Source organism: Culicoides brevitarsis, chromosome 2 (genome assembly GCF_036172545.1).
Source record: "Culicoides brevitarsis isolate CSIRO-B50_1 chromosome 2, AGI_CSIRO_Cbre_v1, whole genome shotgun sequence".
Classification (NCBI taxonomy): Eukaryota; Metazoa; Arthropoda; class Insecta; order Diptera; family Ceratopogonidae; genus Culicoides; species Culicoides brevitarsis.
In genome coordinates, this window is record NC_087086.1 from 15,684,063 (window position 1) to 15,699,032 (window position 14,970).

Sequence of the window (14,970 nt, forward strand, 5' to 3'; positions counted from 1 at the left end):
AAATTTCCATTAAAATCAGTTGAAAATTCGATATTTTCATACATTTTTAAATTTTTAGTGAAAAATGATCAATTTTGTAAAGAAAATTATTCACCCCTCCTAATTCTCAAAATTTATGTTCAAAAACTCTTCTTGTCAATTTTAGAAAAAAGTGAATTTTTTTACAATTTTTTAACAAGATACTCGATATACATCCTACTTAATGCTCAGAAGGTCTATGAAACCTGAAACATTTTTGATAATTGTATCAGCCTAAATAAATTAAAACTTATTTAAATTTTGAGCTATCATGAACTTTAAAAAAAAAAAAAAAAAAAAAAAAAATATCAAAAACTCGTAAAAAAATGTAACGTTCACATCCTTTTCAATTTCCCTGGCTGCGTAGAAAACGTCAAAAGGACACAATTTTATGGTTGCGCGTCATTTTCCAAACGTCACTATGCTTACCATCATCAGTCGAGTATAAATCATCAGAGTGTCAAAAGGTGAAAAGTTGTAGGAGGATGATTTTTAAATTAAATTTAATGTAAAAAGTGGAAAATACTTGAAAAATTTGTAACCAGCAGCGAGATAAAGTGTAATTGCATGCAGAAATCATGTTCAAAGGACGCAGCGAAGGAAATGTCGTGTACAAATGCACAGTTCGTCTCTTGGAGGACGACGAAATTTTAGAATGCGAATTTCAAGTAAGTTTTATTTTTGGCAGTGATTTTCCCAAGTTGCTTTTGACAAGTGAAACATGCGTCGAATGACATGCGGTGTCCAATAAAAATGCAAGAAAAATCGCAAAAGTACTGAAAAATAGAAAATTGCAAAATTACAAACAGCAAGAAGACGAAGAAAGACCATTGGATGTGTGTAATGTCATGTATATGTGTAACGAAAAATATCAAGCGACATAAGATATAAACAACACACATACATATGCACATCGAGTTACATTTTAAAAAATTGTGACGTAAAAAAACGATGCTTACCATCCAGCATTACCATCATATGTAACAACAACAAAAAGACATGTAACATTTACAACATATTACTAACACACACGCAAAAGTTCCCTGTATCGATACAAAGAAGATGTGCAATGGTTTTTTGCTATTCTAACTTACTTCTGGTTGTGCACGGGATATGTGTAATTATATGTTGTAATATGTAATACTACTGAAGTTGATCAACAGTTATATTTATTGTTATTATGTTGGTTCGTTGGTTCGCGGACAATGTATTAGCTATGTTCAGAATTTTAGTGCATTTTATATTTTAATTTGAATAAAAAAGCTATTTAATCGAATGAATATGACAGTCCGTTATTAAGGCCAACACAATAATTGAAAATGTTTCAATTTTGAACAAATTCAAAACTTTAAGAAGGAGGTATAGTGAATACTATCAAAAAAGTACAATTTTCTTTGAGTGTTCTGAAGATTATTTCTTAAAATCGTGAAATTTTTTGCAAGTCATTTTTTAACCAGTTTCAAGCCAAAAAATGAATAAAAAGTCGTTTGAAGATGATTTCCATTCATATTTGGTCAATTTTCGATAAAATAAAATTTATCTCGATTTTATCTCATGCTCACTTAAAATCGAGTTTTTCTCAGCATGTCAATTTTTGAGCAATTTTAAGCCTAAAAATGAATAAAAAGTCGTTCTAAAGATGATTTCCATTCATATTTGGTCAATTTTCGATCAAATAAAATTTATCTCGATTTTATCTCATGCTCACTTAAAATCGAGTTTTTCTCAGCATGTCAATTTTTGAGCAATTATTAATTCAATTATTAAGCCTAAAAATGAATAAAAAGTCGTTCTAAAGATGATTTCCATTCATATTTGGTCAATTTTCGATCAAATAAAATTTATCTCGATTTTATCTCATGCTCACTTAAAATCGAGTTTTTCTCAGCAAGTCAATTTTTGAGCAATTTTAAGCCTAAAAATGAATAAAAAGTCGTTCTAAAGATGATTTCCATTCATATTTGGTCAATTTTCGATCAAATAAAATTTATCTCGATTTTATCTCATGCTCACTTAAAATCGAGTTTTTCTCAGCATGTCAATTTTTGAGCAATTTTAAGCCTAAAAATGAATAAAAAGTCGTTCTAAAGATGATTTCCATTCATATTTGGTCAATTTTCGAACAAATAAAATTTATCACGATTTTATCTCATGCTCACTTAAAATCGAGTTTTTCTCAGCATGTCAATTTTTGAGCAATTTTAAGCCTAAAAATGAATAAAAAGTCGTTCTAAAGATGATTTCCATTCATATTTGGTCAATTTTCGATAAAATAAAATTTATCTCGATTTTATCTCATGCTCACTTAAAATCGAGTTTTTCTCAGCATGTCAATTTTTGAGCAATTTTAAGCCTAAAAATGAATAAAAAGTCGTTCTAAAGATGATTTCCATTCATATTTGGTCAATTTTCGATCAAATAAAATTTATCTCGATTTTATCTCATGCTCACTTAAAATCGAGTTTTTCTCAGCATGTCAATTTTTGAGCAATTTTAAGCCTAAAAATGAATAAAAAGTCGTTCTAAAGATGATTTCCATTCATATTTGGTCAATTTTCGATTCATGCTCACTTAAAATCGAGTTTTTCTCAGCAAATTTTTGAGCAATTTTTAAGCCTAAAAATTAATTTTCTCAGCATGTCAATTTTTGAGCAATTTTAAGCCTAAAAATGATTTTAATTTTCGATCAAATAAAATTTATCATTCACTTAAAATCGAGTTTTTCTTTTTGAGCAGCATGTCAATTTTTGAGCAATTTTAAGATTTTATCCTAAAAATGAATAAAAAGTCGTTCTAAAGATGATTTCCATTCATATTTGGTCAATTTTCGATCAAATAAAATTTATCTCGATTTTATCTCATGCTCACTTAAAATCGAGTTTTTCTCAGCAAGTCAATTTTTGAGCAATTTTAAGCCTAAAAATGAATAAAAAGTCGTTCTAAAGATGATTTCCATTCATATTTGGTCAATTTTCGATCAAATAATTTTTGAAATTTTAAGCCTCGTTCTAAAGATGATTTCGAATTTTCGATCTAAAATTTATCTCGATTTTATCTCATGCTCACTTAAAATCGAGTTTTTCTCAGCAAGTCAATTTTGCAATTTTAAGCCTAAAAATGAATAAAAAGTCGTTCTAAAGATGATTTCCATTCATATTTGGTCAATTTTCGAACAAATAAAATTTATCTCGATTTTATCTCATGCTCACTTAAAATCGAGTTTTTCTCAGCACTTAGTCAATTTTTGAGCAATTTTAAGCCTAAAAATGATAAAAAAAGTCCATTCATATTTGTTCTAAAATTTATGATTTCCATTCAATATTTGGTCAATTTTCGAATTTTCGAATAAAATTTATCTCGATTTTATCTCATGCTCACTTAAAATCGAGTTTTTCTCAGCAAGTCAATTTTTGAGCAATTTTAAGCCTAAAAATGAATAAAAAGTCGTTCTAAAGATTTTCCATTCATATTTGGTCAATTTTCGATCAAATAAAATTTATCTCGATTTTATCTCATGCTCACTTAAAATCGAGTTTTTCTCAGCATGTCAATTTTTGAGCAATTTTAAGCCTAAAAATGAATAAAAAGTCGTTCTAAAGATGATTTCCATTCATATTTGGTCAATTTTCGAACAAATAAAATTTATCTCGATTTTATCTCATGCTCACTTAAAATCGAGTTTTTCTCAGCATGTCAATTTTTGAGCAATTTTAAGCCTAAAAATGAATAAAAAGTCGTTCTAAAGATGATTTCCATTCATATTTGGTCAATTTTCGATCAAATAAAATTTATCTCGATTTTATCTCATGCTCACTTAAAATCGAGTTTTTCTCAGCAAGTCAATTTTTGAGCAATTTTAAGCCTAAAAATGAATAAAAAGTCAATATTTGGTCAATTTTCGATTTTGATCAATTTTAATTTTAAGCTCACTAAAGATGAAAATTTGGTCAATTTTCGAGATTTTATCTCAGCACTTAAAATCGTTTTTCAAAATTTTAAGCCTAAAAATGAATAAAAAGTCGTTCTAAAGATGATTTCCATTCATATTTGGTCAATTTTCGAACAAATAAAATTTATCTCGATTTTACCTCATGCTCACTTAAAATCGAGTTGACGATAAAAAGTCGTTCTATAATAAAGTCGTTCTAAAGATTTTTTCCATATATTTGGTCAATTTTCGATCAAATAAAATTTATCTCGATTTTATCTCATGCTCACTTAAAATCGAGTTTTTCTCAGCAAGTCAATTTTTGAGCAATTTTAAGCCTAAAAATGAATAAAAAGTCGTTCTAAAGATGATTTCCATTCATATTTGGTCAATTTTCGATCAAATAAAATTTATCTCGATTTTATCTCATGCTCACTTAAAATCGAGTTTTTCTCAGCAAGTCAATTTTTGAGCAATTTTAAGCCTAAAAATGAATAAAAAGTCGTTCTAAAGATGATTTCCATTCATATTTGGTCAATTTTCGAACAAATAAAATTTATCTCGATTTTATCTCATGCTCACTTAAAATCGAGTTTTTCTCAGCATGTCAATTTTTGAGCAATTTTAAGCCTAAAAATGAATAAAAAGTCGTTCTAAAGATGATTTCCATTCATATTTGGTCAATTTTCGATCAAATAAAATTTATCTCGATTTTATCTCATGCTCACTTAAAATCGAGTTTTTCTCAGCAAGTCAATTTTTGAGCAATTTTTGACTTAAAATCGAGCAATTTTGAGCAATTATTAAGCCTAAAAATGAATAAAAAGTCGTTCTAAAGATGATTTCCATTCATATTTTTTCAATTTTCGAACAAATAAAATTTATCACGATTTTATTCATATGCTTCATATTTGGTCAATTTTCGAACAAATAAAATTTATCTCGATTTTATCTCACTTAAATTAATTTTAAGCCTAAAAATGAATAAAAAGTTTCTAAAGATGATTTCCATTCATATTTGGTCAATTTTTACCTCATAAAAATTATTTGAATCATTTTTAAATTCCTATTTATTCTGTTATCGTTTTCTATTATTTTCTAAAAATTAAAAATTAAAGGGAATCGAAAATATTTTTCGAAATTGTATTGGCCTAATTCACGATCGATTCTATCTCGTCACTCAATTTTTTCAAATTATCTGACAAAAAAGCGCTTTTGTCTGTAAAACACACTATCAATGGATGTAAAGAATGAACTTTTTCGACCTACCTAAACGATAGCGTGCTATCCCCTTGCGATTTGTCAAGCATGTCGCGCCTTCATAAGCACAGTTGTTTTTTTTTTGTTTTAATTTAAAACAATAGCGAACAGTGCGACATTTAAATTTCATGTCAAATACCTCTTATACGTCACTGCATAAAGAATACACCGAAAAAAAACTTGCTAAAAATGTCACATTATAAAGGCACACAAAAATTAAATTTAGACATATGGTCACGTGTGTGTGTGTGTGTGCGTTTTTTGTGTCAGTGGATATTTGAATGGACAGCAGATTAGATTAGAGTTGACCTTAATGAGGATATAACATAATTTTTGGGTATTAATCATGTCTGTGTCATAATTTTTTGCAGCCAAACCACAAAGGAAACTTCTTGCTCGAGTACGTTTGCGAGCAACTGCAAATAACTGAAAAAGACTACTTTGGGCTTCGATTTATTGATAATTTTAAAAATAGGGTAAGTAAGCAATTGTTTGTTTTGAAATATTGATTTGACGTGTTTTCCAATATTTTTCATTTTGCAGAACTGGCTCGATTTGTCGAAAACAATCATAAAGCAAGTGAAAGATGTAGATCCGTTAGTGTTGTCATTTAGGATCAAATTCTATCCGGCAGATCCGGGAAGAATGTCTCTAAATGGCAAATACATGGTTTTTCAGCAGTTGAAGCGTGATTTGCGACATGGACGTCTTTATTGTTCGTTGAATGAAGGAGCGACGCTCGGATCTCTAATTATCCAAGGTAACGTTTTTTCCGATTAAATGCATCTTGCGAAGGAGTTCAATGCGGTCCGAGACGATAACTTGAACGATGAAACATGAGAGCATTTCGCGTGATTTTACGTTGAAAAATTTAAAAGACAAGAGCCAACGATGAGAACCGGAAATGAGAGCTGAGGGAACTGTCAAGTCGACCAGATTTTCTTTCACGGAGTAATTTCCGTAGAGAGGACATCTCATTGGAGGATCCCATGCGTCGACATATTGCGAGTAAAATGTGTATTGATGTTGCAATTTGTCGCAAATGTCATCCCAAATTACAGTTGAAAAGAGTGAGCACTTGTTGTCCTTCAAAGTGCAGCGATTTAAGATTACAACCATCTAAAAAATTTAATTTGATGAAAAATTTTAAGTCAGCTTAAGTTTATTTAAGTTACGTTAAGTCAAAAATTTAAAATTTCTCAAAAATTATTGAAAAATTGAGGGTAGAAAAAATTTTTGACTTAAGTTTAATTTAACTAAAAAAAAATAAGCTTAAGTTTAAGTTAAAAATTATTTTAAAGCCGTATATTGACTTAAGCGAGACTTAAGCCTTAATTTAATTTAAGTTTTTTTTTTTAATTTTAGAAAAAAAAATGACTTTGATTGAAAAGTTCAGGTTTGAATAATTTGACTTAAAGAACTTAAGCTTAAGTTTATATTTAGAGTAAAAAATATTTTAACTTAAAACACTTGAGACTTAAGCTTAAGTTTAAGAAAAAAATTATTTTTTTTTTCAAATTTAGAAAAAAATGTATTTATGTAAATTTTTAAATTTGACTCAATGTGACTTAATGACCTTAAATCAAGATATTTTTCATATTTTTACTCAAACTTAATCTTAAGTCTTAAGTTTTCTTAAGTCTAAGTCAAAAATTTGTTAAAAACTTACCTGAATCATTCCTTTAACTTTTTTCCGTACTTCAAAAGTTGAGCTCAAAATCATTTTTTGCGTCATAAATTCCTTGTTAAACTCACTTGTCAATATTTGGATGGTTAAATTCTCGGATTTGAGACATTGGGTCACTTTTTCTACCTTAATGTACTTGTCTCTGGCTTCCAAAAATAAAATTTTGAAAGACAGAAACCAAAAAATTTGCAACAAAAGGAAAAATTTCATCTTCTTTCAATGATTTTTATGATACGAATGTCACTGAAATCCCAAAAAATGCTCAATTTATCGTCATCGGAACCGGAAATGATCCTCGTCAAGCACATTTCATTAACTCTAACGACATTTTTAATTTCAGACGAGCTCGGTGACTACGATCGTGAAATCCACACAGAAAATTATGCACAATCGCTCCGCCTGGCATTACGTCAAACGGATCAACTTGAACGCAAAGCCATCGAGTTGCACAAGAAACGCGAGCCCGGATTGGAAGCAAGTGTCGTTTATGATGAATTTATTGCGCTCGCAAGAACTTTGGAGACTTACGGCATTGATCCGCATCCCGTGAAAGATCATCGAGGCACACAAATTTACTTGGGCATCAATTTTACGGGCATCAGCACGTTCCAAACGGGAAAACGACTGCAACACTATCGATGGCATGACGTGCATAAACTGAACTTTGAGGGAAAAATGTTCATAATTCACTTGACGTTCACCGATGATCGACGCGAGGTGAAGAAACACACAGTGGGCTTTAAATGCACGTCAGGGGTCACGTGTCGCTATGTCTGGAGATGCGCCATCGAGCAAATGTTGTTTTTTACGTGAGTGAAAGTTTGAAAATTTTTAAAGATTTTTTTTTATAATTTTTTCTTTGTAGTCTTCCATCAAGCTCACACGCCTCTGTCATGTCGGGCGGCGGATTTTTCTCCTTTGGCACCAAATTCCGTTACACAGGACGAACTGAACGCGAAATCATGAGTGAGAGACTAGCTGCCTTGAACAAGGACGGCTCAAATACGAGTCCGAGCAAGAGGAAAGCTAGTAGTGTTCCTGCCACGCCAAGCAGTCCTCAGGGAGAGTTACTTGATATTCGTAAGTTTTTATTCAGAGCACTCGAAATTTATTTCAAACTTTTTGTTCCTTTCTTCAATAAAAAATTCAAAAATTTTATGGGACTCAAAACTGATTTAAAAATTTTTTTTTTTATCGTTTATAAATGTTTTTATTTTTTTTAAATTTACGTTAATTTTTTGTTGTTTTTATTAAAATTTAATTAATAATTTCAAATATTACAAAAAAAAAATTAGGAACTGGAAAAAAATAATAAAAAAATTTTGAAAAAAATTTTAAAAAAATTTATGATATTTGTTCGAAAAAAAAATAAATAAATAAAAAAAATTGAAAAATATATTAATTTAATTTTAATTAAAAAAAATTATTTAGGTATTTAAAAATTAAAATTAATTAAAAAAAAGATAACATACTGAAAAGTTATTTTTTTTTTGTATTTTCGAATTTTGGCTTTAATAACGTTCCGAAAGCAACTTGAAAATAGCAAATTTGAATAAAATGCATAAAAATCTACAAAATTTTAAAAATTTAGTTAAAAAAGTCAAAATATAAAAGCATTTTTATCACTTTCTTCATTTCGAAAAATATTTTTGGAACAAAAAGTTTGAAACAAAATTCAAATCGACTAATTTTTTAACAAAAAATTAAATTAAAATTCATTTTTTAGGTTACAACACACTTCCACGCTCAACAATGTCCGAACCGCTGGGCAATACCGATCAAGCGTCTTCCGTTTATTGTCCGGATCCGATTCTCGAGACAGTTTGCGAGGAACGTCGCGGCGTCAATGGCAGCGGAGTGGTTCACAGCGGTGTCGGCGACGTCATTGGCAACGACGATCATCTCTCCGACTACTATTTCCGTGACTCGTTCGAGCATTCGTCGCAGGAATCGGGCTTTACGAGTGTCATAGATGCGCGTGCTGGCGGCCCTTATCGTCAATTTGGCGTAACAAGTGGCGGCGGCGATGCCGTTCCCCTCGGTTTTCAGAATTCCGTGAACAATGCCGCCCTGATAATTCAACAAAATGCCACAAATGACGCGCGAATCAAGAAGTTTTCCATTTTACATGCATTTATACCGTCATTCCTCATCGTCTTGATATTGCTTGCGGTGTCGACGGTGTTCATTCTCGAGTCGGAATCCGATGTTTTTCGCCAGATAAAGGACTGGCCGGAGATGTTGTCGCTCAATTATCAGTACTATCAGCCGTTTAAGGCGTACATGGCGAAGACTTTTGGCGGGATTTTTTGATCTTTCGGCACGTTGTTGTCGTCAAATGTGAGTGCGGAAGACGACAATAACGGCGCCGCTGCACGAGACGAAGATCCGTACACCTGATTGATCCGCATGATGCCACGTCTGAGGATCTGTAGCAATAGCTTTGCTTTTTAAATAGCAATCGAGATGAAATGAGAATCGAATCAGTGAACATGTGATGCTTGATATGTTTCCGTTTTGGTTGAAAATTCATTTTTTTTCACAGCAAACGCCAACCACCGCAATCAGAGTTAGAATCAATCACGTCTTATTACTCTCTATCTCTAATGAGACCCACAATAGATTTAATTTTAATTAAAAATTAAATAATTTCTCTCCTAAAGACTTAAAAAACACTAAAAATAGGGTCCAACCACAACAAAATAGATCTGAGCTTTAGTTGCTTCAACTTCTTAAACCAATTTTTATAAAATATTTAAAAAAATATCAACAAAGCAAGCACTTAGAACAAGAAAAACGTACAATCATTTCTCCTAAAAAAAAAATATTTAAAAAATTTAGAAATTAAGCATTTAAAAAACAAACAAAAAAGTAATTCCCTCTTCCGTACTAAAAAAAAATAATTTATTAAAATATTTAATTAATTATTAAATTTAGAAATATTTTTAAAAAAATATCCAAGCGACAAGTAATAAGACGACGAAAGCACTGGTAAATTTATTAATTCGAGCCAATCAGTAATATTTAAAAAAAATTAAAAAAAAATACTCTTTAATATTAAAATAAAAATTAAAATGGATGTCTTTGATAGAATAACAAAATATTTTCTATAACATAGCAATTATTATTAATTATTCCGAAAAAGGATAATTTTTAAACATTTATAGAGAAACGAGAAAAGGATATTAAGGGCCAAACAAAAAAAAAAATAACTTTTTAAAAGAAATACTCGTAGAACTGCTTGTAGAAAAGCTTTTCTAGAACAACGCAAGCACATAAACACAAACACTCGGGTACTGTGAGATGAAGTGTCAATCTATCTAATAAATATGTCTGTATCTCTCTCTCGATGTCTCTTTAGTGAAAAAAAAAAATGCACACGCTCCCTCCGAATAAAAATAGAATTAGAACAAAAAAAATAATTTTTTCTGCAACTTTTTTCACAATGATCTCAATGCCAAGAATTATTAATTTAAAAATTTTCTCCTTGAATTTCAACGAATTCTTTACAATGAATCCCTTTTCTTCTTAAAAACATATATCTCAGTGATAAGAAAAAAAATAAAAAAATGTCAATTGAATATTAAATTTAAAAAATTGCCATTGTCGCTCGAAAAATAAATAATTTTGTAAGCTTTTGTAAAAGAATTGAATTACTTTCAGTTGTTTAATTTTTAAAAAAATATATATTTTTCAGAAAAAAAGACAAAATAAATAATAATAATTAGGCATAGAAAAAAAAATAAAATTAAAATAAACGCCAAAGATACAAAAAACATACAAAATATTAGAAATAATTTTTGAATTTCTTACTAAACATAATGAATAATAAAAAATTAAAAAAAAAAATATTGGAGAAGAAAAGTAGAAACCCGAGCAGGCTCTTTTTTAATTTAAATTTTTAATTTAATTTCTTTTAAATTTAAGAATTAGTTTTTAATTGGTGAGGTTTGAATTATTTTTTTATTTAACAATTTTTAATATATATATATATATATTTTAATTTAATTTTAATATTTATGTATAAATAAAAAAATATATATTTAAGTGTGTAATTAATTTTGAAGTGGCTCTAATAAGTTTTGGAAAAGAAATAAAAAATTTCACTCGTGAATAATAAAATTTTATAAGTAAATGTAGGTTATAAAAAAATGAAACAAAAAATATAATAGCAATACAAAAATTCAATTTATGATAAAATAAAGAAAAATATATACAAAAAAAATAATTTTTTTTTTACTTACCATTCATCTTTAAAATAATTTAAAGAAATATAACTATTTTTTTATTATTTTTAATTTTATTTAATATTTTTTTTATACGTACGTGAATATAATTTTCCATGTGTTTTCTATAATTTTACTTTTTTTTTGTTTATATTATATATCATTGTGTATATATAATTTTACTAAACATTAAATACTTCTCAAAAGAATATTTGAGAACATGAAACATTAATTAAACATTATTTTTTCATTTTTTTTTGTAACTTGATATTATTAATACTTAACAATTTTGATGGGAATCAAAAAATAAACAAATTATTATCATATATTTTTTTAATCCTTACTAATTATTACACAGTATACTTAGGTTTGTAGTTGTACTATTTTTATTTCTACTGTTTTAATAGAAAAAAAAAATAAAAGAGACACAAGTTTAATATATATTTACACATTTTTTTATTTGGTCTTATAATACTTGAGAGTTTGAAACTTATTATTATTATATATGTTGTCTCTGTTATTCTTTGCACGAAAACTACTCTACTGAATAGAAAAATATGTATCACTCGTTCTTTTCATTCCGTTTAAGGTTTTAAGTTTTTTTTGCTACTTTCTTTGTTTTTTCTACTGAAATGGCCTCTAGTTTCATGCACTTTTTTCCAATGTTCAACAGCAGAACACTTGAGAGTCTCTTATATTTTCTCATAAATTTCTTCATTTTTTATTTGTTTTTAATTTAATTTTTTTTACAAGACACAGCCTACACTCTTACGTCCTTTATTATACACATAATAATTTTTTGTTTTTTTTTTAGTTTAGTTTAAATCAAAATATGGAGAAAGTGCTATTTTTTCAGTACAGTTTATTTTTGAAGGCTTCAAAATTGATCAAGGCTCATAAAATATAACTAAACGATACTTCTGGAGAGAAGTTGAAAGTTTATTAAAGGGAAATGATTTTTATTTTATTTTTTTTTATATTTATTTTTGTATATTTTTTTTGAGGATATTATCGCGGCAGTGGTTATTTTCTATATATTTTGTTTCTCGTCTGTTTAAAAAAATAAAATAAAAAATTAATACTCACCTTTGCAAAAATTAAGAGAATAAAATAAAACTCAAATAAAATAATTGCATATAACGGTAACTAATTTTAATTTTAAACCATTTTCTGTTCTTTTATCTTTTCATAATAATATATAATAATAATATAATTAAAGATAATAATAATAATATACTTTTAATAATAATAATTTACAAACTAACAATCATAATAATATTAGTAAACATAATATATATAATAATTAATAATAATATATATATATAATGTATATGTGTGGGTGATTTTTGCTCATTAGTTTTTTTTTCTTTCTTTAATATAATAATAATAATATTTTTTTATTGTGTGTGTAATTTTGTAAGGTAAGTACGAATTTAATGATATAACTTTATTTTGTTGTTGATGATTAAAAAAGTGTGAAGTATGAAGAAAGAAACGAAAAAAAAATTATAAATAAAATATATAAATATATTTTTTGAGTATAAAAACTGCACTGTCAATTCTATTGCGGTATGGATAATAATCTGGTTCAATGGTATATAAATATATATAATATGTATAAAGAAAATTAAACACATTTTTTTAACCTAACAAATGCATCGGAAACGGTATGAATTTTTTAAAAGAAACTAACAAAATCAGAAAATTATGTAAGCTCATGAGAATGTAATTTTTCTTTCTTTAAATATATTTTTTTAACATCTTTTGTATTTTTTTTTCTTTAACTTTTGTACAACTATATGTTTAATCCCTAAAAATGTTTGTTTGTTTGTTTTGTGGCTGTGTTTAAATTTCATTTATTATTTTATATATTCATTTATAATTCATGTTTTGTATTTTTTTTATTAGTTATTTAAGTTTTTTTTTTGTTTTGGGGGTACATTTGTGTTGTTGGTTGGTTGGTATAGTATAATATTTTGTATCTGTAAATATCTGTAGTAAGTTTTAAAGGTAAATATATATATTTGTTTATATTTTATAGAATATAGTTTTTTTTCTTTGTATTTTTAAGCAATTTTTGTTTGTTTTTCTATTTTTTTTTTATTTATAAACCTTAAAGAGTAAGATTTTTTTGTTAAATTAATTGAGAAGGTAAAAGTGTAGATAGTACAAAGTTAAACATTTTTAGATATTTATATTTAAAGACATTTTTTTTTTGTTAAATAGTACTTTAAATTTTGACTAAGCTTCCTTTAAATGATTTTGAACATGTGAAAAGTTTTTTTTACAGTGGATTTTTCGTTTACTTTAGTGTTAATTTATTTTCTACATTTTGTTTTTATCATCTTTGAACTTAAAGAGGTATTTATTTTTTCCTCATTAAATGATGAAAATATTTTTTTTATATTAAAAGTGAATTATTTTGAATTTTTTAATGAATTATGGCCGAAAATGTTGAATATTATTTTTTTTAAAGATTTTTTTATTAGTTTAATTTAAAGAAGTTCACTTTTAATTAAGTAAAAAAAAATATTTTCATCATTTAAATCTCCATAGAAAATTTACTATATTCATCCATATATTACTTGATTTATTTTTCTTTGTATTGTTTCTGTTTTTGTGTATCCTTATCTCCTGTCTAAATAATTCTTACCTCATATTTTAGTAATAATAATAATTTTTTATTTAATTTTACAAGTTACCATTCTCCTATAATGAATATTAAATGTTTTTATTATTATTATCAAGAAACTTATACAACTTTAATAGTTTTTAATAATTTTTTTTCATATATTATATATACACAATTCATTAACAAATATAGTTTTACTTTAAATATATATATCCAATGCGCTTCTAGGTACTGCAAATCTGTACTTACTGTATTTTTTTTGTTTTCATAACCTTAAGATAAATTCTAGTGAATAAAGATTATACTTTGTTATATCCTTTACACTTACATTTAAGGTTTATTCACAGTTTTAATATAATTATATATATTTTTTTAGTTTTAATATTTTTTTTATCATCAATCAACGTTCCATTTTTTTTTTGTTATAATTTTGAACCATATTTTTTTTATAATAAATTCTTTGTGGTTGCTCTGCTGCTCTTGCGTATTTTATACACACTCTCTTAAAATTAATAATAATTTTTTAACATTATCTTATGATTAGTTTTTGAAATTAACAGTAATCTACATCATCCAGTGATTCACTTATAACACATTTTTTGGTCATTTCTTGTCAAAAGTTGAGCAAAGTCAACCTTCCTCTCTCAATTTTTTTTTTGTTTTTAAATTTTGATCAGTTTTTTTTGCATAATTATAATAATAAAAACACTTAACAATTATAATAATATACAAACATATATAATATATCATATATATTTTTTTTAATTTTATTTTTAAATTGTAAAAAACATCACATCTTTAATTCTTTTTTGTCGTTTAATTTTTTTTCTTTATGTTATTTATTTTCTAGAAGATCACTTCTTTCTTTCATGCTTGCCTTTTAAAAAAACAAAAATTATAAAAATATAAAATTTTTAATTTTATAAATTAAAATTGTCATAACAAAAAAGTATAAAATTTAGATTTTTAAAATTTAGATTAAAAAAATTTTAATACTAATTTTATATTTATAAAGAAATACGTTAAATTTAATTATTTTCAGAAAGAAGAGTGTGCAAAAGTGACTTCTTCGGGTCACCGAGGCGTACTTCCTCCATAGAAATCTGTAAAAATTAAAAAATATTTTTTTAGAAACTTTTTAAAATAAAAAAAATTACACGAAAAAATATTTAATAAAAATATAAATTATAAAACATGCACAAAAAATACAGAACAACAT

At 26.7% G+C, this 14,970-nt stretch overlaps 2 protein-coding genes across 2 annotated transcripts in view; one reads left to right on the forward strand and one right to left on the reverse strand.

The window, feature by feature from the left end:
* The first annotated feature begins 491 nt into the window (after positions 1-491).
* On the forward strand, positions 492-9,504 carry LOC134831860 (FERM domain-containing protein 5). Its single transcript, XM_063845684.1, has 6 exons — positions 492-686; positions 5,578-5,682; positions 5,750-5,966; positions 7,234-7,702; positions 7,759-7,973; positions 8,620-9,504. Exons 1-6 carry the CDS (start codon positions 597-599, stop codon positions 9,204-9,206), a joined length of 1,683 nt encoding a protein of 560 aa, XP_063701754.1. The 5' UTR covers positions 492-596; the 3' UTR covers positions 9,207-9,504.
* Positions 9,505-14,646: 5,142 nt separating this feature from the next.
* LOC134830270 (nuclear receptor coactivator 3) overlaps positions 14,647-14,970 on the reverse strand; it is a 42,685-nt gene continuing 42,361 nt past the window's right edge. The window contains exon 9 of the mRNA XM_063843691.1: positions 14,647-14,854. Coding sequence (XP_063699761.1) covers positions 14,826-14,854 — 29 coding nt within the window. The 3' untranslated portion in view covers positions 14,647-14,825. The remainder of the gene's footprint in view (positions 14,855-14,970) is intronic.

Excerpts from the sequence above, each read along its gene's own strand:
- LOC134831860 (XM_063845684.1), top strand. The coding sequence starts at position 597 with ATGTTCAAAGGACGCAGCGAAGGAAATGTCGTGTACAAATGCACAGTT. Across the intron at positions 5,683-5,749 it reads TTGATAATTTTAAAAATAGG|AACTGGCTCGATTTGTCGAA; the intron begins GTAAGTAAGCAA and ends TTCATTTTGCAG. Across the intron at positions 7,703-7,758 it reads GAGCAAATGTTGTTTTTTAC|TCTTCCATCAAGCTCACACG; the intron begins GTGAGTGAAAGT and ends TTTTCTTTGTAG.